Source organism: Erpetoichthys calabaricus, chromosome 7 (genome assembly GCF_900747795.2).
Source record: "Erpetoichthys calabaricus chromosome 7, fErpCal1.3, whole genome shotgun sequence".
NCBI lineage: Eukaryota > Metazoa > Chordata > Cladistia > Polypteriformes > Polypteridae > Erpetoichthys > Erpetoichthys calabaricus.
In genome coordinates, this window is record NC_041400.2 from 92066700 (window position 1) to 92090049 (window position 23350).

The window sequence follows — 23350 nt, forward strand, 5'->3', positions numbered from 1 at the left end:
CGTCTTTCCCCTTATTCTTGGCTCATCAGGCGTACACACTCACTGCACTCGCTTACGGTAATCGAACCTCGAACGTCAGCGCTAGAGGGGCTTCGCAGCGGTGAAGTATTGCTTTTAAATTTTAATTAAGAAGAAAAGAAAACCTTTTTAAAATTAAGTCTTAAAAAGAGTGTAAAGATATTGACAATAAGCTACGCAAACCCACCAAGAAATGCAATCGTTTAAATCAAGGCGCGAGTCGAAAAAACACCATCCCATAATATTAGTTAACGATTAACACATTTCTATATGTATTGTAAGCATACAATACAACTGATAATATGTTGCGCTTATTTATCTGGTGTACCGACATTTTTGCGCGTTTAACGTCTGAAATCTAACGTGGTTTGTGCCCTTCAGAATGAAAACAGTTTGCATTTACTTTTTTAATAAAAGGCGAGCTTTTAAGCCTGAGAAATCACCCCGTAAATGCACACGTTTAATTGCACATGTGTTAATATGTATGCTTACACAGTATTAAAAGACACTCAAAAATTAACGTCATTTACCTTCGTTCCCGCGTTTGACTCGTGCTGTAAATCTCTTCCTTGTTTTTAGTTCATGTGATTATGTAGGAGGTGTGATGACGCGATACGTGACTCCGCCTCCTCCATTAGAGTATATGGACAAAAACAGGTTCCAGTTATGACCATTACACGTAGAATTTCGAAATGAAACCTGCCTAACTTTTGTAAGTAAGCTGTAAGGAATGAGCCTGCCAAATTTCAGCCTTCCACCTACACGGGAAGTTCGAGAATTAGTGATGAGTGAGTCAGTCAGTCAGTCAGTCAGTCAGTCAGTCAGTCAGTGAGTCAGTGAGGGCTTTGCCTTTTATTAATATGTATAGATAAATACTTAAAATACTCCCTGTGGCTGTCCATCCCAACCCTCCTTTTCCTGTGATACTAAGGCAGGACTGGTCTGAGAGCAAATGCGGTAGACTACTGAGTACTTCCAGACAGCTGCTAGGCCTCGCGATAGATGAGGGTGACTCATCTCAAACTGCTTCCACATCGTGTAGCTGGCCGACAGAGAGCGAGTCGGAGGGCCACGTGGCCTATGTGTAAGGTCCTGGTCCGTCGCGGGCTGCTACATCATCCACCTGCGCTCTGGCAGACTGGGAGGAATCCCTGCTCCTTGAGGTCCCATTGGATACGCTCTCTGACTTACAAGTTCAGTTTAAAGTGATGCCAGAATCTTTCAACAGAGAACAATGGAATGATGACACTCTGAAATATGCAAAGAATGCAGTAGCTCTAGTCAATGGCCACCACACTCATCAGCCCATGCCAAAGGGACCTCACTTCGTAATTGAGAATAGACCTATTATATTGGGTCGCGGAGCATGCGGGGGAGGACTGGAAATTGTGGTTAATCCCACAAACCTACCGGCGGCAGGTCTGTGAGTTAGCGCATGCCCACCTCCTTCGAGGCCATCTAGGCTCCGAAAAAAACATTAGAGCGAATTAAGATCAGATTTTTCTGGCCGGGAATCAATAAGGAGGTTCACCATTTCAACTACGGCAAATTCCCAGGAGGGACCGTGCTCCTCTGGTTCCCCTTCCACTAATCGATGTACTCTTTGATAGAATCGGGGTCGATATATTAGGACTCTTAGAGCCCTCAGCTCGAGGACATAAATATATATTAGTCCTCGTGGATTATGTGACTCGATACCCAGAGGCTGTCCCCCTGCGCTCGGCTACTTCTAAAGCAAGCGCACAGGAACTAGTAGGGGTCTTTGCACGAGTTGCCATCCCAAGAGAAGTCCTAACGGACCAGGGGATGCCTTTTACCTTGGAAACGTTCAAGGAAGCTGAAAAGTTACTGAAAATAAAGCACTTAAGAACCGCGGTGGTTTGGTAAAGAGGTTCAATCAGACTCTCAAGCAGATGCTTCGTAAGGTGGTCAGCAAGGATGGGAGGAATTGGGATCAACTCCTCCCCCTCGTCCTCTTTGCCTATCGGGAAGTCCCACAAGCCTCTATGGGTTTCTCACCCTTTGAATTGTTATACGAGCGACAACCCCGAGGTATATTAGATATCTTAAAAGAAGGCTGGGAAGGAGAGGCTCTTCCCTCAACAAATATACTAGAGTATATCGCACAGTTACGCGATAGATTGGGAAAAATTAATTCTAAAAAGTCATATGGAGGAGGCGCAAACAGCACAGGCCTGTCTATATTATTTGGCTGCCCTAAACCTTTGCGATGTCTGGTGTCTCTTCTTCTCACAATATATATATACTGAGCAATATCAGTAAGGCACATTATTGAAAAACTGCTGCCATCTAGTGGGTATGTAGTACTTTTAACTTAATATCATTGCAGATGACTGAGGCCACAGAAAGTATGAGCCCAACATTTTTCATGTTTTGTCTGGTCAAATTCATTTCATTAGTTAATATACATCCATTCCTGCTTTTCAGGCCTATAATACATTACAAGAAAAGTTTGGACGGTAAAGCATTTACTACTTTGTAATGATTCCATTCCTTCTCACAACACTTAAAATACATTTTGGCACTGAGGATACCAAGTGATTATGCATTTCAGGTTTTATTTTGTCCCATTCTTCCTGCAAACATGTCTTAAGGTGTGCAACAGTACAGGGTCTTCATTGTCACATTTTATGTTTCAAAATTCTCCACACATTATCTGTTGGGGTTACCTTTTCTGATTTGGGATTGTATGACAAAGTGGGCTTTGCCAGTTCTGCTAGGTTTTAGTGGCACACCAGGCTGTTAAGGCAGCAGATTTAGCAGACAACCCCCCACTTACATTTTAAACTAAGTGAGTGAAATCCAGCTGATATCAGGATCTGCTTGTTCTTCATCCAATAACAAAGGTGTAAATCAGACTTAAACTGATCTTTCCAGAAGCCCCTCTGCAGACGTCTTGAGCTAGAAGGTGTGAAATAGGCTCAAGCTAGAATAAAGGGCTGTAAATCAATTAATGACAACGTCTGGACAGAAGAACTCGTCTATGAGGAGACACTGATTTTTAAACCAGAAGTGACTTTAATCCCATCAGGAAAGAGGGGCACACTCTCTGGTTTTCTTAGGTGGCTCTCTCAAGGGAACTCTGAGGAAACTCTCAGAGGATGCCTTAGTGCACTCTGCCCAGGATCATTACTGAGTACACTCTCCAAAAATGACTGAAAACTTCTGAAAAAACAACCTCTCTCTCTCTCTCTCTCTGAAACTAAAAGCTGATGAGCTTGTCGTTCTCTCTTTGGGGAGATGAAATTTTCTTTTTGTGGACTAGAAACTGAGATCCAGTCTGCCAAGTCAAAGCTGTATGCCAGTAGTCTGAAAAGTCTGAGAAAAAGTCATTACTTCAAGAAGAGAACTTCAGCACCTAAATTCTTGTGCCAGAAACAATAACGCTTTTCCCTATGAAGTTGCAGATGACACAGCACAGCCTAGCTGAGGAAAGCACTGCCCCACATTGACAAAGGATCACACAGCAAAGAGAAAGAGTACATGCCAGCACAAGAAGAATCCTCCAATCAGTGCCCTAGGCCAAGCCTATTAGTGCACCAACCAACTATCCAGTAGCTAACCCGCGGGGGTGTGTTCTTCTCCCCCTTATGATCTACACCCTAGGCGAATGCATAATTTGCCTTAATGATGGTGCTGGCCCTGCCTCCACTTGAATCCAGAGCAGCAACAAAGCAGCAACTCCACATAACGTCGAACATCACCTTTAAAGACTTGGTATTGTAAAACAATTTATCTGTGCCAAGATACATTACAACTCTATATACAAGTAAACAGCTATTTTCTCTATGTTATATATTTGTCTGTCTAGTGCATCTCTGGCCTTTCTTATATGTCAACATATTAATGCAGTTACCGTATTTCTAAAATCTCTGTGTTTATCAATAAATTATTATTACGTTTCTTAAAATGAGTGTGCTTGAGTTACCTTGATACAAGTCTAAAAGATGGAGACCCTCCTCCTACAAGAGAGAATGGTAAGGTAAATAAAGTAGAAGCCTTGCCAAATTATTTAATCAATTACTGGCATTGCCATAGGCAAAACTAATCGCTAATTAACCAAGTTAAAATTAATCTTTCTCCTTTCTTATATTTATTGACATCCCTTTGGGTGGGCATGATAAATCACACTCTTTCCTACACTATATTGGGAATAACTGTTGAAATAGGCATGGTTGTTTTCATGCAATGCACTAACAGGTAGTAGTAGATGTCTACAAGATGTTGTGACAATTGAGAAGAAGGGACTGTTGAGTGATTGTTGCTAATGCTCACAGTTGTTATGGCTTTCCTTTTGTTTTTGTTGTTGTACTTCTTTGTTTTCTCATTTGTTTAGAAGGTTGAAAGAAGGCTGAAATTTCAATCCAATGATTATTGTGCTATTTTTTCCCATTGATTCCCCAGGTTTTCCTGTAGACAACACAACTGTAAATTATAATTTATTGATTAAATTAATCCCTAAAATATATAAAATAAAAAAGCACTTTGATACTTTGATTGAAATAAATGACATATAGCAAATTACCCTTGAACAAACTTTCTTGCTGGTAATTAAATTGAGGCATTAGCTACAGCAGCCTCTGCAAAAGACACAAGGCTTTTCTGAAAATTCATCACACAGTGCTCTTGTCCTGTGTTTTAAATTGTGTTGTTTTGATTTTAAGTATTGCACAAACATTCCTTTAGTATAGAGATGAATTGAATAACATCAAGTAAATTAATGTTGGGACTATACATAATGGAAGTCAGTGTTTTTTTCTACTTTCTTAAAGTAGTTTTGAGAATACTTTTAATTCTGATGAAAAATAATGATTATTTTGCATCTGCCAAGTTTCTTATTTATTTAATAACATAATTTCTGTGGCAAATAATTATAATGGTAACATTTCCTATAATTGTAAAAATTAATATTTTATGGGAAAGGCAACATATATTAAACAATAAAATCTCTTTTATATAAAGTCAATATATATTTTTAATTTCTGCTTTTATTAATATATTCTATGGTATATTTAACTTGTCTTGAATTGATTGTTATATGCTAGTTTAATTGAATGTTTTAATTTTTACTGAAAGTGTTATTTCTGGAAATTCTTTAATTTATATTATTTACATATGATCTTTTTTATATTTTATGCCATTACAACTTGATCTTCCAGCTCTGATCACAGCAAGCTGGAAGCAATGAAAGGATGAATGAGAGTTAAAGATTCCTTGCTCTCTTTTCAGAATGAAACTGAAAGTGTGTTACACTCTAGATGGTACCCTGTATATGTAAGGAAGTCAGTCCAAAAGAAAAGTGTTGCCTGACTTTGTTGGGATGATTTGAGCTGTGCTTGAAAGTCTCCTTCAGGCATCCTGAAAGGAAAGAAAACAACAACTAAAATGACAAAGAGGGTTAAGAACAAATTTAAACCAATAAAAAGTAATTATGCCTGGTTTTAAAAAACGTTTTATGACCTCAGATTGGATGAACAAACATCCTCCCTTGCTGTCACATGATTTAAAGTGGAGAGTATTGTTCAAAGTTTTTTTAGTACCAAAGTATACATTTTTTAATTTTGAAACATGCTTAATCCAATTATCCAATTAAAGGGACATAAAGCATCAAAATCTGAAGCAAAAACTACACATATTTAATTTGGTCATATTATTGTATTATTCATATAATAAAAAATAAAAATAGGGAAATCTAGAAATAGGCTTAGGGGAATTTAATAAGCAATAATAAATTGTAGATCATTAAGGAACACCACTAACTGGGCAGCTAATTACTAGGTTACAAGCATGAAGCCTATGTTTAACGTTCATTTTATTATGGCTGAATTAAGAACACTTCTGTTAACAGATGAAGACAACTCTACATCTGTGCATAACAATGTGGGAAGTGCCATTTATGTCTCACATTAAAAATTTCCCTTCCAGGTGTCACACACTAGGGACATTTGTTTAGAAAAGAGACATCTAAATAGACAGTAAGAATAAAATACTTCTGTGAAACACAAACTCAAAGTTACCTTTGTGAAAAAAATTAATTCAGCAGAATTGAAATTAAACAGAATAGCTTTAAGAAATTTGACAGAGTAAACTGCTGTACAATTGTCCATGGGTGCTTACACTGGACATGGTTAATTTTGGCTTTCAACTATTTTAACTCCATGCATGTTCAAATAGACTTACTTTTAGAATGCTTGGAGGCTGAATGCATTAATTCATAAATGCTCTCATCCCCATGATCTTCAGCACACTCTAGTTTAATCTAGGCAAAAAAGACACTTTTACAGAATTTCAAAACAAATACATTTCAAAATCTATAAAATGTTAATAAATTTCAGTTTATTCCAGTAGTTATTTAATGAAAAACAACCAAATTTAAATTCATTACTGCACATTTTGTAACTTATTACTAAAAGAATCTTATTATTTTCACTAGGGCATGACACTTTTTCATCTGACATACAAGTATTTAGTTTTAGTCCCCAACTTATTTTCTTATAGAGGGTTACAGAAAGAACATACTTAACTGGAAAGACTAGTCTATCCTTTTCTTAGCAAGAGTCTCTTGGAATATCAGAGGAATTCACAGGCAGTTCCAAAGTATCCAAGAGAGAGATAATCTCTGTAGAGTATCCTGAAACTGACACTTGCTCTTCTGCCAATGGGCCATGGCCATTGCATTTTCTTTGGAAGCCATACAAAATAAATTTTCACTATTTTCAGACCATCTTGACTGACTCCTCTTATTCCACAGAAATGGCAAGTCTATTTTAGGTCTTCAGGTTATTGTTTGTCTCTTCACAATAAAAGGAACCTTAGTTCAATCATCTTTACTTATGATTTCATCCATCCATCCATCCATTTTCCAACCCACTGAATCCGAACACAGGGTCACGGGAGTCTGCTGGAGCCAATCCCAGCCAACACAGGGCGCAAGGCAGGGAACCAATCCCAGGCAGGGCGCCACCCCACCGCAGTATGATTTCATTGTTTTGCTCATTTCTTCAGAAATGACTCAACTTGTGCTTAACCATGATATTCTTACAACATGTTCATAACTGTTATATGTGAACCTGTTTTTTGTTCAATATCACATTTAATTTAATACTTACTCATGGACAACAACCAGCAATAACTTGAACTTCTACACATAGGGCAGCTGCTACTCAATAAACTACAGACAAGGCAAGGACCATAACCTGGAACTTGAAGGAGCTACTTCTCATCCCATTTCCAACACACTCAACTGTAAACCACTCCTTTCATGCCTCCAAATTGGATGGGTTAGTCTTAATACTCAACACCACTCCTTTCATACTGGAAATCACAGTCTAATAAGGTTTAAAATGTATCATCTGCAAACAATACGCTCACACTCCCCCTGGCTTGTCTGTGCATTAATAATGTATTTTTAAAAAATTATAAACAGGTAAGGGGACAAATGCATTCTTGAAGTAGTCCTATACTAATTTTATCCATTTACTTAATGTAAAGTATGCAAATACAGTTCTAAGTCTTCAAATTCAGGGATCAGATGGTATAAAACAGTGGCCACCAGAAACCCATACACCTGTAGCACCCTGCACAGACCACCACAATATGTTCTCCAAGCATAGCAAGCAAGGCCCAGCAATGACATTCGTGGAATTAGTAATAAAGATAAAATTCAAAAGAAAGGCAGAAGCAGATTAATATATCAATTAATTTTATAAGCTGGAACCTTTAAGGTCTCAAGTGAGATCTTAAGAAGAAAACAGTGCTCTCATATCTCACCTCATGAAGGGAAGAGATAATATTACCGCAAGAAACTGACTTTAAAAGTAAGGACTGATTTCAGCTCAAAAGAGACTGGGTTGGACAAATAAGAATTCTTTTATGGTGAATCTTCAGAGTAGGAAAGAGACCGTCTTAAATGAGTCAAGTTAAGTCAAGTGGCTTTAATGTCATACCATCCATGCACAATATTGCAGGATAAAGTGGCACAAAGAAATGTTCCACAGGACCGTGGTTCAGCATATGCTGTACATAAAAACAGGATAACTCTAAGAAAGGTAAAGAACCATACTATACTATAAAAAGATAAGTACATAATAGGTAAGTGAAGAGATAGTAAAATTTTGAATTAAATAGTATCAAATAAATAAAAACAACAACTAAATAAATAAATAATAAAAAAACAGCAGTAGTAACAAGTGTATCAAATATACTGTACATAAATAAGCTACTAAGAGCAGATCAGAGGGCAGTGAGGCAGCACAGAGTACAGACTCCAGATGGCCAAAAAGTAGAAGCTGTTGCAGAACCTGGTAAAACTATTTTGCGTTTGGCGGGTTGAGAGTGGTACTTCATAATACTATAGGCTTTGCGAATGCAACACTTTAAAAAGATGTCTTTAATGGATGGCAGAGAAGTCCTAATGATCGTTTCTGCTGTAGGTCTGAGACACAGGAGTACCCAAACCTGACCGTGAAGTAGTCATTCAGAACACTCTTAATGGTGCCACATTGGAATGTGGTGAGAATGAGGGAAGTGGAGGAAATGGAGATGTTGCTGTGCCATGTTTGTAATGGAAGTGGTGTTAATTTGACCAAGTAAGGTCAGCTGCCTGGAGCACACTAAGGAATTTGGTGCTCTTGACCATATCCACTGCATAGCCCTTGATTTCTAATAATAATAATAATAATAATAAATAAAAATAATAATAATAATTTTTTGCATTTATATAGCGCTTTTCTCACTACTCAAAGCCGCTTAGCATTTGCAGGTTAAGGGCCTTGCTCAAGGGCCCAACAGAGCAGAGTCCCTATTGGCATTTTTATGGGATTCTAACCGGCAACCTAGTGGGGGTGTAGTCAGCATGGGCCTTCCTAAAGTCAACAATCATGTCTCTCAATATCTTAAATAATCTAAACAGTTTTCTTCAACCTTTTCTATAACCTTTTGTAAGATTCCAAAACTTTGCTTGCAATTGGTGATCAAACAAACTGGCCTCATCTTCATGCTGTTCTTGACCAAACTATGTGATTTTGTCATTGTCACTGAATGTCGTGTGTAACAGCAGCTGTCACAGCAAGTCAAACAAGCTAGAAAGGTCATAAAATAATAAAATTTTTATTTCAGAGCCACCTGCAATTGTGTCATAAAATGGTTGTAAGCCTCATAATAACCAACAAACAAAAGTGAGGATTCAGCTGGACTGATAAATGATAAATAAAATTGTCCTTTTCTTCCTAGGTTACCTATATAGCTACAGTTACAATCTTAAGTAATCAGACCACATTTTGGTAAGGTAAAAGAGACTTCACTGTGATCTCCCTCTATTCAGAGGCTACATTTTGTCATATAGATTGTCTATGATTTTATAAATTCCTTTAAGCTACTTTACAAGCTCTTGACTCTTTCACCTGAAATGAATATTATACTGTAAATGACTCAGACTAATTTTTTTTTTTTGAACCCTCTTTTAATGGTAAACACATCTTTATCTTCCAACTACAGAGGGATCACACTCCTCAGCCTCCCTGGAAAAGTCTATTCAGGGGTCCTGGAGAGGAGGGTCCGTCGGATAGTCGAGCCTCGGATTCAGGAGGAACAGTGTGGTTTTCGTCCTGCGTCGCGGAACAGTGGACCAGCTCTATACCCTTAGCAGGGTCCTGGAGGGTGCATGGGAGTTTGCCCAACCAGTCTACACTGTGTTTTGTGGGACTTGGAAAAGGCATTCGACCGTGTCCCTCGGGGAAGTCCTGTGGGGGGTACTCCGAGAGTATGGGGTACCGGCCCTCTTGATAAGGGGCTGTTCGGTCCCTGTACAATCGTTGCCAGTGCCTGGTCCGCATTGCCGGCAGTAAGTCGAACCCGTTTCAGTGAGAGTTGGACTCCGCCAGGGCTGCCCTATGTCACCGATTCTGTTCATAACTTTTATGGACAGAATTTCTAGGCGCAGCCAGGGCGTTGTGGGGGTCCGGTTTGGTGGGCTCAGGATTGGGTCACTCCTTTTTGCAGATGATGTTGTCCTGTTTGCTTCATCAGGCCGTGATCTTCAGCTCTCTCTGGATCGGTTCGCAGCCGAGTGTGAAGCGGCTGGGATGAGAATCAGCACCTCCAAATCCGAGACCATGGTCCTCAGCCGGAAAAGGGTGGAGTGCCCTCTCAGGGTTGGTAGCGAGATCCTGCCCCAAGTGGAGGAGTTCAAGTATCTCGGGGTCTTGTTCACGAGTGAGGGAAGAATGGAGCGTGAGATCGACAGACGGATCGGTGCGGCATCTGCAGTAATGCGGGCGTTGCATCGGTCTGTCGTGGTGAAAAAGGAGCTGAGCCGCAAGGCGAAGCTCTCAATTTACCAGTCGATCTATGTTCCTACCCTCACCTATGGTCATGAGCTATGGGTAGTGACCGAAAGAACGAGATCGCGAATACAAGCGGCTGAAATGAGTTTCCTCCGCAGGGTGTCTGGGCTTTCCCTTAAAGATAGGGTGAGAAGCTCAGTCATCCGGGAGGGGCTCAGAGTAGAGCCGCTGCTCCTCCGCATCGAGAGGAGTCAGATGAGGTGGCTCGGGCATCTGATCAGGATGCCTCCTGGACGTCTCCCTGGTGAGGTGTTCCGGGCACGTCTAACCGGGAGGAGGCCCCGGGGAAGACCACAGGACACGCTGGAGGGACTATGTCTCCCCGGCTGGCCTGGGAACGGCCTTGGGATTCTCCCGGAAGAGCTAGAAGAAGTGGGCCGGGGAGAGGGAAGTCTGGGCATCTCTGCTCAAGCTGCTGCCCCCGCGACCCGACCTCGGATAAGCGGGAGGACAATGGATGGATGGATGGATGGACATCTTTATCTATTTCTGGGACAAAAGGACACAATGACAAAAACACCTTTGAAAACTCAACAAGAAACTTAGATAATGAAAGGAATTTAGCAAAAAAATCATCCACTATTATCCTAAAATGCAAGATATGACAAGAATAAACAAAAAAGAAATAGAAAATAATAAAACAAGTAACACTACAAAGATTAGAACAATAACAAATACCAAAACCTTCACTAACAAAAATAATTGCAAATTTAGCTTGGCTGAAGTATAATACACAAAATCCTAAGTCAAAACAATAATTTTAAAATCCAGAAATCCTAAGAAAAAAGTCTCAATGAAAGTAAACCTTGTAAAAAAGGTGCTATATATGCGCCCAACCCAACACGGATTCACACTGGAGGCACACATATAAAATAAATAAACTTTTTATTTTCTTCAGCTGGATGGCACATCTTCACCATGTTCCCCAGCCACAACACAGTCCCAAAAGCACCAATACACCAAAGTAAAACACTCTTCCTCTGCACCACCACTCCTCTCAGGCAACCTTGTCCTCCTCCACCCAACTCTGGCCCCTGAGTGGTGGTTGCTGGCCCCTATTATTGGGCACCCGGAAATGCTCCAGGTGTTTGATTGCCGACATCCAGCTGCACTTCCGGGAGTAGCGAAAACTCATGCCCAGAAAGGCTCCAGCAGCAGCACCCCCTTGTGGCACCTGCGGAACCCAACAGGGCCACACCTAAACTCCAACCCCCATGAAGCCCTGGGGGAGTCCGAGGCACCACTGCAAACCCCAGGGAGGCTGCCATCTAGCGTCCAGGGGGAGATGTTGTGTTTCCCATGCTTGCTCCCCTGGTAACATATGTTGCAGGGGCGTCCCGGCCAGGCATTGGCCCCAGCCATCCGTCACAACCTTCACAAAAACACAAGAATGGATGAGAAGAAATGAATGCATTTAACTGTACCATAACAACACTACCCACAAGTCCGCTCAGATTTGCTTTCTGCTTTTGTGTATTTTTTATTCAGTCTATAATTTAAAATGCTCATAATCATATGAGCATCTTCTCTTTTCGTATATACGCATTCAAAATTAATATTTAACATCAGAATGTTATTATGTTCTGGACTACTATTATCGGCTCTTTATTAATGAGTGCAAGAAGTTTTGAGAGTATGAGGCCCAATGAGGCCCTGTGACCTATTGCGTAAAAGTACTGAATTTACATCACAAAAATGCCAAGTTGGTTGCAGCGTCAGACTTGCTGCATTGCTCAAGTCATTTAACTTGATCTAATCGTAATTAAAGGACATGGCTCCACGATAGCCTAAATAAGAGAACTGCAGCCAGTTTTTCTTTTTTAAGAATGATGTCTCGTGCATTTAATAAGGAAGATATTTTCTTATCATTTTTACACATGATCATTCACTTTAAATCAAATTGAAAATATTACTTAACCTCAGGTCTTTTTCTTCTTAGAAGTTGAAAATGTTTGTGTTTCTAAACTTTTTTTATTTTTTCATTTCTAATGCATAAAATATGAACTTTATAATAAAGTAGCAGTGCAGAACCTTTCTTGCTTACAGCTTTAAATTGTAAAATTCTATATTATTTGTAACAGACATTAATAATGTAATAAAAAACCTTTGAGATTCATTAAGGATGCTCGTAAACTGCTTCATAATGTTTCCTAGCAACTGTGTTATTAGCAGCTCAGTTTTAAAAACAGCTGATATTTGTAATTTTAACATTAATATTGTAGGCTGTTGATTTATTATTCTTACAGGAATCACGATGCATGAAAGCTTTGATATATTCAGGTGCCAAATGGAAGATGAGAGTATATACCTATTTATCTACTGAAGGAAAAAGAACTGTGTCGGTGCATTTAATTTAAATTATGCAGCCTAGATGTTTTTTAAGTATTAGAGGTCCCCAGGTTAGGTTTTAGACAATATATTCAAAATAGAAGTGTATAGTTAATTGTGTTATGACAAAGCATGCATCACTCTTAAAAATGTGGTATCTCAGTAATAATGTTTTGTGAAATAAGTTGTGCTTATTCCTTTTGCATGTAGGTTGGATGTAGCAATGTTTGTATCACTTGAAAACAGGATTTACTGTATGTATAGGATAAGTAATAATTGGGGGTTTTGGCTCATGTATGTGGGAAAAATTAATCAATCAGTAATGCTCTTTTGGGAAGAAGTACCAGGCATTAACATTCATCCTGTATATGGACTTTATCTGGATATTATTTACCCAGTTTTTACACCTGGCATTACTGTCTGAATAGACTTGGGATAGAGACCTGATTTCACCTTCCCAGTACAAAATTCAAGTCCAACTTATGCTAATATTGTTGTTTCTTGCTGATAAAAATGCATTTTCACTAGACTTTTGTTAAGTGTGATACATATCTACTTCTAACCAACTTCCATCTGAGAACTATGGCCATAATCGAATCAAATGCGTATTTACAACTGCAGGTTTAATGCAGGGTTACAAGGGGATAGATGAGTTACATTCATATAAACAGTCATCTTAAGGCCCAACAATTGATTTTTAATCCTGGTTATACTGTATTGTATATTTCAGCATTTTTCAAACTCATTTTAGGAACTTGACGCGGCTTTTTTTTTGTACAGATAACCAATTTCTTAAATCTGCATTTGCAGGTTAATTCTGAATATGTTTAAGAATTAGTGTTTGGTGTAGAACTGCATCAGGGTCTTTAAATTGGCTGGCTGTTAGTATTGTGAATCTGGCACCACAAAATAGTGAAACAGAGGAGGCCTTCCCAAAAGACCCAATAAAACAGGCCAGAATCCTTGCTGGCCTGCACAAATATAGGTCTTGCTTTAGGTAAGCATGACCCTAAGTAACTAGTATACTTCGGCTTTATACATCACCCAAGTTGAGTTTCACCCACAATCTTCCCTCAGTTCTACAAGTAGATCAATATTTCTCTAACAATGAGACAACTTTAAAACCCCATACTGGGATCACTTCTCAGATCAAGGGTTGGATGTTTATGGCAGTCTCTTAGCTTCTTATTCTTTCCAAAGAACAGGATAATTCCTATAAATTCCCATTGAGATTGTGTACCCCCCTAACAAATAGACAGGAGTCACAGTCCTTCCATAGCTCTGGCATGAATGAGAAGCTAAGACCTGGCTTTCTGAGTTACTAGACAGGTGCTTTCATGCTTTGGCCAGGAGGTCTTGTACACTACATGGCCAACAGTATTCTAACTGGTGCATAAAATCAAGCATCAGCTATGCAATCTCTACAGACAAATTTAGGCAGTAGAATGGGTGAGCTTTAGCATGGCAATCTCATAGAATTCCTCCTTTCTAAAATGTCAGTTCACAAAATGTCTTCCTGCTACAGTTTCCCTGTCAATTACTGTTATTGTGACATGGAAACCAGCATGGGACAGCAATAGGTCAGTGGTCAAGTGGTAGGCCATACAAGCTAACAGACTAGGACTGCTGAGTGCTTATGTGTAGCGCATTAAAATCTTTTGTCCTCAGCTGCAGCACTCACTACCAGAACTGTTTATTGGGGAGTTTCATTAAATGTGGCTGAGCAGCAAAAAGGGACTAAGATTACCATGCCCAATGCCAAGTATTGGCTGGACAGGAGTGAATGAAGGACAATGCCATTGGATTCTGGAGCAGTGGAAATGTGTTCTCTAAAGTGATGGATCATGCTTCACTATCTGGGAGTCTAAATGATTTATCTGGGTTTGGTGGATGCCAAAAAGAACTACTTATCTACAGTACTTATCTGAAATGCATAGTGTCAACTCTAATGCTTGGTGGAGAAGCAATAATGGTCCAGAGCTGTTTTTCATGGGTTGGACTAATCCCCACAATTCCAATGATGATACAGTAAATTTTAATGCTACAGCATACAAAGGCATTGCAGAGAATTGTGTATTTCTATTTTTATAGCAACAGTTTTGGGGAAGGCCCATTTTCTTGTTTCAACATGACAGTGCCCCGGTGTACAAAGTGAGGTCCCACAGGGAAATGGCTTGCAGGATTGGTGTGGAAGAACTGGACTGCATGGAACCCTGACCTCAGCCCCATCAAATACCTTTGAGATGAACTGGAATTTCATATGTGAGCCGACCTTACTGCCCAACATCAGTGCTGGGCCTCACTGATGCTCTTGTAGCTAATTAAATGTGAATCTCTGCATATTCCAGAATCTAGTTGAAAGCCTTCCTGAAGAGTGATGTAGTGTAAAATCTTGTTATGTTTCCATGTCCTACCGTTCTGTTTGTGTGCTGTGGGAAATAGTGGCAGTTGTCTATCTGCTTGTCCTCTAGCATTATGCCCTCACAGGTGGTGTAGTGGTAGTGCTGCTGCTTTGCAGTAAGGAGACTGTGAAGATTGTGGCTTGCTTCCCGGTTCCTCCCTGTGTGGATAGCGCTTTGAGTACTGAGAAAAGTGCTATATAAATGTAATGATATTATTATTATTATTATTGGTGAACATGTGTTTGCTCAGGCCGCAACTGTATCTTCCATGTTCTGGTGCTACTGCCTGTTGCCCATTTGGCCAACCCAGCCAACATACAGGGATCTTTTCCCTCATTCTTTCTTAGAGGCTCTCTAAGGGACCTCATCCTTCCTTGTGACAATGTTGTGGTCCTTGCCAGCTAGACAGCAACCCCACATAACCATTATTATAATCATTAAATGCCACAATAATTGAATTAAGTTATCTTAGAAATGGGGGCGGCACGGTGGCGCAGTGGGTAGCGCTGCTGCCTCGCAGTTGGGAGATCTGGGGACCTGGGTTCGCTTCCCGGGTCCTCCCTGTGTGGAGTTTGCATGTTCTCCCCGTGTCTGCGTGGGTTTCCTCCGGGCGCTCCGGTTTCCTCCCACAGTCCAAAGACATGCTGGTTAGGTGGATTTGGCGTTTTCTGAATTGGCCCTAGTGTGTGTTTGGTGTGTGGGTGTGTTTGTGTGTGTCCTGTGGTGGGTTGGCACCCTGCCCAGGATTGGTTCCCTGCCTTGTGCCCTGTGTTGGCTGGGATTGGCTCCAGCAGACCCCCCGGTGACCCTGTGTTTGGATTCAGCGGGTTGGAGAATGGATGGATGGATAGAAATGGAGTAAATTCATTGGAGGTGCTTCAGGCTTCTGAAGTCTCATGGAGCCTTGGGTTGTAGATATGCGAGCAAGTGATGGGTTCATTTCAGATTGAATGCTTCTCTTTTTTTATCTGATATACAAAGCCTTTCCTCCTTTTTTGTATATTCTGCAAAATGCTGTTTGGTTTTTAATTTCATGTTGAAATGCAGGACTAATTTGTGAAAGGGTCTCAGTTTTGGCTTTGGCTTTTGTCAGAAATAATGTTAAAATGTTAGGCATGTGTTTGTAATAGCCATTAAGCAATTTTTAAGCTTTCAGTACATTTTTGTCTTCAACCAAAACTGTCAAAAAATGATCCTGTCAGCCTTCTACCTGTAAAGGTCAGGCCACAGCTGCATGTACTCCATGTACTTTTAGTGTAAAATTTCGTATTAATTTGTATAAGCATATATTAAACAGATACCTTTCCATTCAATGCTGAGGACAATTATGACTATTATGTCATTATGGTGTCTAATATGTCAGCACAGGATTCAAGGTAGGAACTAACTCTGGACAGACGTTTTATTACACAATGAAGCACAATCTCAAACTCATTTACACTGGAACACTTTGCAGTTAATTAAAACAGAGTACTTAAAAGGAAGAACACACAGCATGCAGAGAGAAGATATAAACTTCAGACATACAGTGCCCCAACTCAGTATTCATACCTTGGACTCTAGAGATGTGAGGTTGCAGCACTAATAATTGAAATATTTCTGATATGCTGTCTCACCTGCATTTATAGTTGTATTAAAATAATAAAAAGGGAGCCCAAAGTCACATATAGTAATGAAAAAAATAAAAGGAAAATCTCATTCTAACCATGAAAGAAAACAAATAAATACAGAAGCCCAAGTAAGAGCTAATAATTGCTTTCAGTGCTATTGCTGCTTTCAGGGAAAGATTAATGGTGCAAAGAGAGACATTATTCATCCTTGCAGCTGGCACCTGGTAGTGTACTAAATTAAAGAAAGCCAAAAGATTGCATTGAAGATTAACAGATTTGGGGGAATTTTGATTTAGAAACAATCAAATAGACAAGACAAGTAGATAACAGATAAAATGAAAATCTGGTTATGCAGAAAGTGAACAGAGTTGCAGACCACAACGAAGACAAGTGCAATATTAGGCCAATACCAAAAAGATATTAGACTGATCCTCTGTAGAGCACAGGTTACATAATCTGATGAATCAGTAACAGTGAGAATCTTGTTACATCTTTAAGAAGAGATATCTATAAGTCATAAATAAACTACAAAGTATGTAACCAATTAAATGATATTTTAAAGAAGAGAGCAAGACTTAAAAATGGTCCACTATGTGAGACGTGCACCATAGTATTATGCACTGATTTTATAAATGTTATGCCCCATTTATCCATTTGTTAACCTCTTTATCTAGTTAGGTTCACACAGAGCCTCTGTCTCATGGGTATGACATAGACAGCAAATCTGAACAGATTGTTAGTCCATCACAAGGCATCACAATGACTAGATATTCCATTCTTTCATAGCAGGCTAACTTTGAGTCACCAATCAGTCCTTGGGATGTGGTAGGGAAAGAAGTGTACCCTGAATACTGCCCGACCCTCTTATCTAGTATTTTAGTGCAATTATGGAAACATACGCTGTTAAAAATATACTTAAAGACAAGGGTGTCATGACTTGCAGAAACATAAAGATAAACATATTATTACATTTTTTAATCATCAATAGGAAGATAAAGAAAACTGTATGTGAGGTTAAAAGCCCCACAGTAAGCCTGCAAGACTTTTATTTGTTTGGCTGACCTTGCTTAGTTAGGGCAAGCACCTGTCAACTTTATGCTATATGTACTACAGACAACCACAGTGCTGAAAAAAAAAAAAAAACAGAAATAAAATACACAATGAATTGTAAAATAATGCCAACAACAATATGCAATATCAGAATCTACTGTAGAGTAGCAATTAATATTATGTTTTAGTTTATAGTTATTGAAAACTGAATCAAGATAACAGAGTCTGACTTCCCAAAAATATCAGACAGACTGACTGGCAATCATGGACAAAAATGTAAGTGTCAGCTATGTAATATATATTGAAACATAAATGACAAACACACAAAACCAAAATAAGCTCACTGTGAAACTGAACAAACACCAAAAAAATATTCTAAAAATAACACACTGAAAATTAAATCAAATTTTCAAAAAATCAGACCTCAGAAAATCTAGAAGACATTTTCTGATGCTGCTTGAGCCTCCTGGCAGTGTGGTGGCACAGTAGTAACACTGATGCCTCACAGTAAGGGGCCAGGGTTCACATCCCAGGTCTTCATTGCTTGAAGTTTGCATGTTCTCTCCATGTCTGCATGGATTTTCTCTGGGATCTCTGGTTTCCACCCACAGTCTAAAGACCTGCATGAAAGGTAGATTGGCATGGCTAAACTGGCCCTGGTGCGTGTGTGTCTGTTTTCCGTCCTGTGATGGACTGGCACCCTTGTCCAGGGATTGTTCTTAAATTGTACCCTATGCTTATTGGAATAGGCTCCAGTTCACTTGTGACACTGCTCGGGTTAAGTGAGCTTATAAAATGGAAAGGTGGATGGATGCTTGAGCCCTAATTAAAGTTGTTTGAAAATTTCTAGGTTTGTTCTGATAGAACAAGGAAGTATCAGGTAGTTTTTTCTATACTTGGACCCTGTTTTGATTTTTATGGTGTTGCCATGCCCCTTAGTATTTCCTCAGGGGACTTTAATTGATGAAGGAAGACTGGCTCTTGTATGAGTAGGTAGAAATTGTGGTAGGCTGATGTTTGGGTGTTGCTTGTCTTGTCTTATCTTCTCTACTCACTGTACAGAAAAATCAGCCTGTGATAAATGCCATTATTTGTTTTAAACTCAGTCTACATCCATCCACTAGTTTTCTTAAACTTAGGGTCATGTGAAAAAGTAAACTCTACTGGCAGAAAAAGGTTAGTAAACCCTTGGCCTCAGAAGTTGCTAACATTGCCCTTTAGCAACAATAAACTTTTTGCATAACTGCCCATCAGTCTCTAACATCAACTTGGTGATATTTTTGGCCACTTCCATGCAAGGCGTAGCTAGAGTTTTCAGCACCTGGGGGACAACTGAAGGATTTCGCGCCCCCTCCTGTTTTGCCAAAATGCAATGGGAAGGGAAAGAAATTTTTAAAATGGCGACCCCTGGAAGCTGCGCCCGGGGACAGATGTCCCCCCTTGCCCTCCCCCTAGCTATACCACTGCTTCCATGCAAAATGATTGATTGCATTGATGCAATGATGTTTGTGGGTTTTCTTGGCATGTACTCAACCATTTGAAATCCCCCCATTTCTTGGTGGATTTGCTAGTGTGTTTTGAAGGTATCATGTGAAAGATCAGTTTTCCGGCTCAACTTTATGTTTTTGGGCAGATGACCTCATATTCTCCACAAGCACACTTTGAAATGATGTAGAATTCGTAGTCAACACCATGACTGCAAGATCCCCAACCCTTAGACAGCAAAAAAAACCCCAACATTTTCACCACCATTGCTTCATAGTTGCTATGAGGTTGTTCTCCTGAAATTCCTGTTCTTGGTTTGTGCCAAACATGCTTACTGTTGCAGTGGCCAATAACTCAGTCTTTGATTCATTTGTCCAAAGCACATTTTCCAGAAGGTCTTGTTTTTGCGTATATGTTCAATGGCAAGCTGTAGGTCAAATTTGTGCAAACTATTTCTGATTGTAGATGCATGCGCTTTGACACCAACTTTGCAAGAGTTCCTTACATGCACATAATAAAGTTAGGACGGTAATCCGCAGTTACAAGTGCAAGTAATCTTCTGGAGTTCTCCTTTATCAAAAATGTTTCAACGTCACTAAACTTTGCAAAAAAGAGTAAATATCCTCATCGGCCACCATGAATCAGAAAATAAGCACAATGCTAGTGATAATTTTGTCATGTTTTATCATATGTTTATTTATAATTATAACAATTTTTTATAGGCTGTGTTACCAGATTGCACACAGCTACAGTTTTCTGTTTGGCTGTGTGACTGAGCTTTGCAAAGGAACCAGGTACCTGTTTTGAACCATTCACCCCGTGTTGCTGGAATAATAATAAAGCAAGTATTTATACTTCAGAAAGACAGGTATGTGCATTAGATTACTTGTTACTTTAAAAAGTAATCGGACTACTTAACACACATTACTTTTAACGTGTTACCCTGCATCTCTTCTAGTTGCTGAGTTTAACACTGTATGTTCAAGCTCACAAATTCAGAGGCTTCTGAAATACTGAAACAGATTACTTCAGAGGCAGCACAGTGGTGCAGATGTAGCACTGCTGCCTCGCAGTTAGGAGACCTGGGTTCGCTTCCCGGGTCCTTCCTGCATGGAGTTTGCAATGTTCCCCCCATGTCTGCGTGGGTTTTCCGCCCACAGTCCAAAGACATGCAGGTTAGGTGCATTGGCGATCCTAAATTGTGCTTGGTGTGGTGTGCCCTGCGGTGGGCTGGCACCCTGCCTAGGGTTTGTTTCCTGCCTTGTGCCCTGTGTGGCTGGGTTTGGCTCCAGCAGACCCCCCGTGACCCTGTAGATAGGACATAGCGGGTTGGATAATGGATGGATGATTACTTTAGCCAGGAGAAGTGAATAATGTGATTGCCCAATACATTTGCCTCTAGAAAATGTATTTTGTGGATAGTTTCTGGCTGTGGATGCTGAAAGCTCATGCGAAGCAAATACAAGCACAGCCTGAGTGAGTGCAATGACATGCACAGAGTATAAAATCTTTAACAGTAACATGATTAAGGATTTACATGGCCATATAATCACATCATTCACAAAGAAATCTACTTCTGTTAACCAGTTGCTTGTATATTGTATTGCCACCCCTCGATCTGATGAATGGATGACCGCTGGCTTTAATCTACAAAGGGAATCTACCTCCCTGGTTTGTTTAATTTGTATATATGATGTTATATATATTGGGTCACAATCTTTTTTTGTAACATATTCTGGCACTTCTGACTTCTACCTATCACTTAAATTTTCTCTTCCCCAATTAAGTTCTTACATCTCCTGGTTGTGGCATTTATTTTTTTTTGTCAATAATAATAATAATTCATTACATTTATATAGCGCTTTTCTCAGTACTCAAAGCGCTATCCACACAGAGAGGAACTGGGAAGCAAACCCACAGTCTTCCACAGTCTCCTTACTGCAAAGCAGCAGCACTACCACTGCGCCACCTGTGAGGACAATATTATCAATATTACTACCCTGACAACAGATGGTTTAAATTCCCAATGATTGCAGCATCCGAGGGCAATAACTTAATCTGATACTCCACCCCATTTAAAATTAACATAACAGACACATAAGTGAAAATAAAATAACTACAATTGCAAATGAACAATGATTAGCCACAAAGAAAAGGATAGCAAATTAAAAAAAAGGAGAAAAAAAATACGGCAATCACAAAAAGTTCAAGGAAAATCCTAACAGTTTTCTCATTGCATTTTTTAACTATTCATAGGCATGGCCTTATAATGTGTATACACATCCAGACACACATGCATGCACAAACGCACACACATACAGGGACACAGTCAAACACACATTGTAGACACACACTAAGATGTGCACACACATATACACGAGGAAATATACACACAGATACACAATCATACATATAAATCTCTCATACATGGCCTCCACTTTCTGGGGGAGGTATTGTTGCAAAGAAAACACACTTTCTTACAAACATAAATCATAAAAATGCTGAAGTAGCTGAATGTCAACTGCCTTAATAGACAAATCTCATATCTCATAATAACACGCATCTATATAAGCTGTTTGTTTCTCTAATGTAAACAGCGTTTCCTCAGCCTCAGTCCTTCAGTTTCATCTCTTAAGCAGTGGTCCACTGTCCCTTTCCAGGACAGCCGCTCTGAAGTGGATGCTTTTGAATTTTATTAAGACATCTAGTTTAGCTTAATGGAAGATTAGTTAAGTTTCCTTTCTATTTTATTTGCTGTTTAAGGCAGTAAACATGTTTCTACAACTTCAATGATAAATTGTGCTTAGAAAAGAATGCTTTTTAACTTTATTTGTGCAACTTGGAACTCAGATGTGACAAGATACATTCAGACTCAAAGACATTTGGAGACATACTGAGCACTGAGTTTCTGTTCCTATTAGCAAGGTGCAGACACAAAGTCATTTTAAAACTGCTTTACACTCTGCATTAGCAGTTATGGGGGGTGGGGGGGTGATTGTCATATTAAGTGTCTGAAACATGTTTGAGATTTGTTCAGGAAAACTTTGCACTTTTGTATTTTATTATTTAGATTTTTCAATAATTATCCTGGTGACGTCATTCCATCACCATATTTTGCATTTGTTTTCCTATGGGTACAACATTTTGCATGGTTCTTATTATGAGTGCCACTGTTTAATGTTTCTAATTGCTGTAATGCTGCATGGTTGCTAGGCTTGTGATGACCTGTAATATAATGGTGGGCTTGATATAATACATGGCCACATGAGATTTTTGCATTATCCCTAACAATTCTCTTGCATTGCTCATAAATGAGCCATTAATCTCTGCTGCTTCTAGTTTACTAATTGTTCAATTCCACACACCATTCTGTCCAGTTTGCCCATAATAATAAGTACCCAAGGACCAAATCATTTTACCTGGTATCATTGATTAAAGATATTTTTAATATTAATCTTCCAGCTGAAAGCTTTGTGTAATCTTAATACTATACTGACTGTCACTATTCAATGTAATGAAAGCACTAACAAGAGTTAGTTCTTTATGTTCTTTTACGGAAATTCAAGCACAACACTAAAATGTATACTGAGAATAAAGATATACTGATTCATAGTCAGTAGTGGCCATAATTTAATAAATCATTAACAACAGAGGCAACTAAATAAAATACCTCATCTTAATTTACATTGCATTTCACTTCTTTTACATTACAATCAATAAATGCTTTAAGAACCTAAAAGGATAAAAAAGCATAATATCAGTTGAGAATTATGCATACATATCTATATTGTTATTCATATGATGGGGCTGTATTTAATATTTTACAGTATTTTAAATTAATTCCTTTTTCAATATGTGCAGTGATTTGAGTATGCTATATAATAATACAATAAAATCACATGAGTTGAAGATCTCCACAAATAATAATCCTTTCATAGAAATGAATAGAAATTCACAGAAGACAAGGTTATATGACAGAAAGCAGTGGCTTTATATAGGTTTGAAATATTTATGATGTTTACTCTACATATCTGTTCATGAACAAATGATATCAAAGCAATACTAACGAAGTAATGAAGCTTCTTTACATTCT

General features: G+C 39.1%; 1 protein-coding gene across 1 annotated transcript in view; it reads right to left on the minus strand.

The window, feature by feature from the left end:
* The window catches only part of LOC114654558 (B-cell scaffold protein with ankyrin repeats-like), a 315631-nt gene that overhangs the window by 82737 nt on the left and 209544 nt on the right, over positions 1-23350 (minus strand). Inside the window, exon 8 of the mRNA XM_028805170.2 lies at positions 6220-6298. Coding sequence (XP_028661003.1) covers positions 6220-6298 — 79 coding nt within the window. The remainder of the gene's footprint in view (positions 1-6219; positions 6299-23350) is intronic.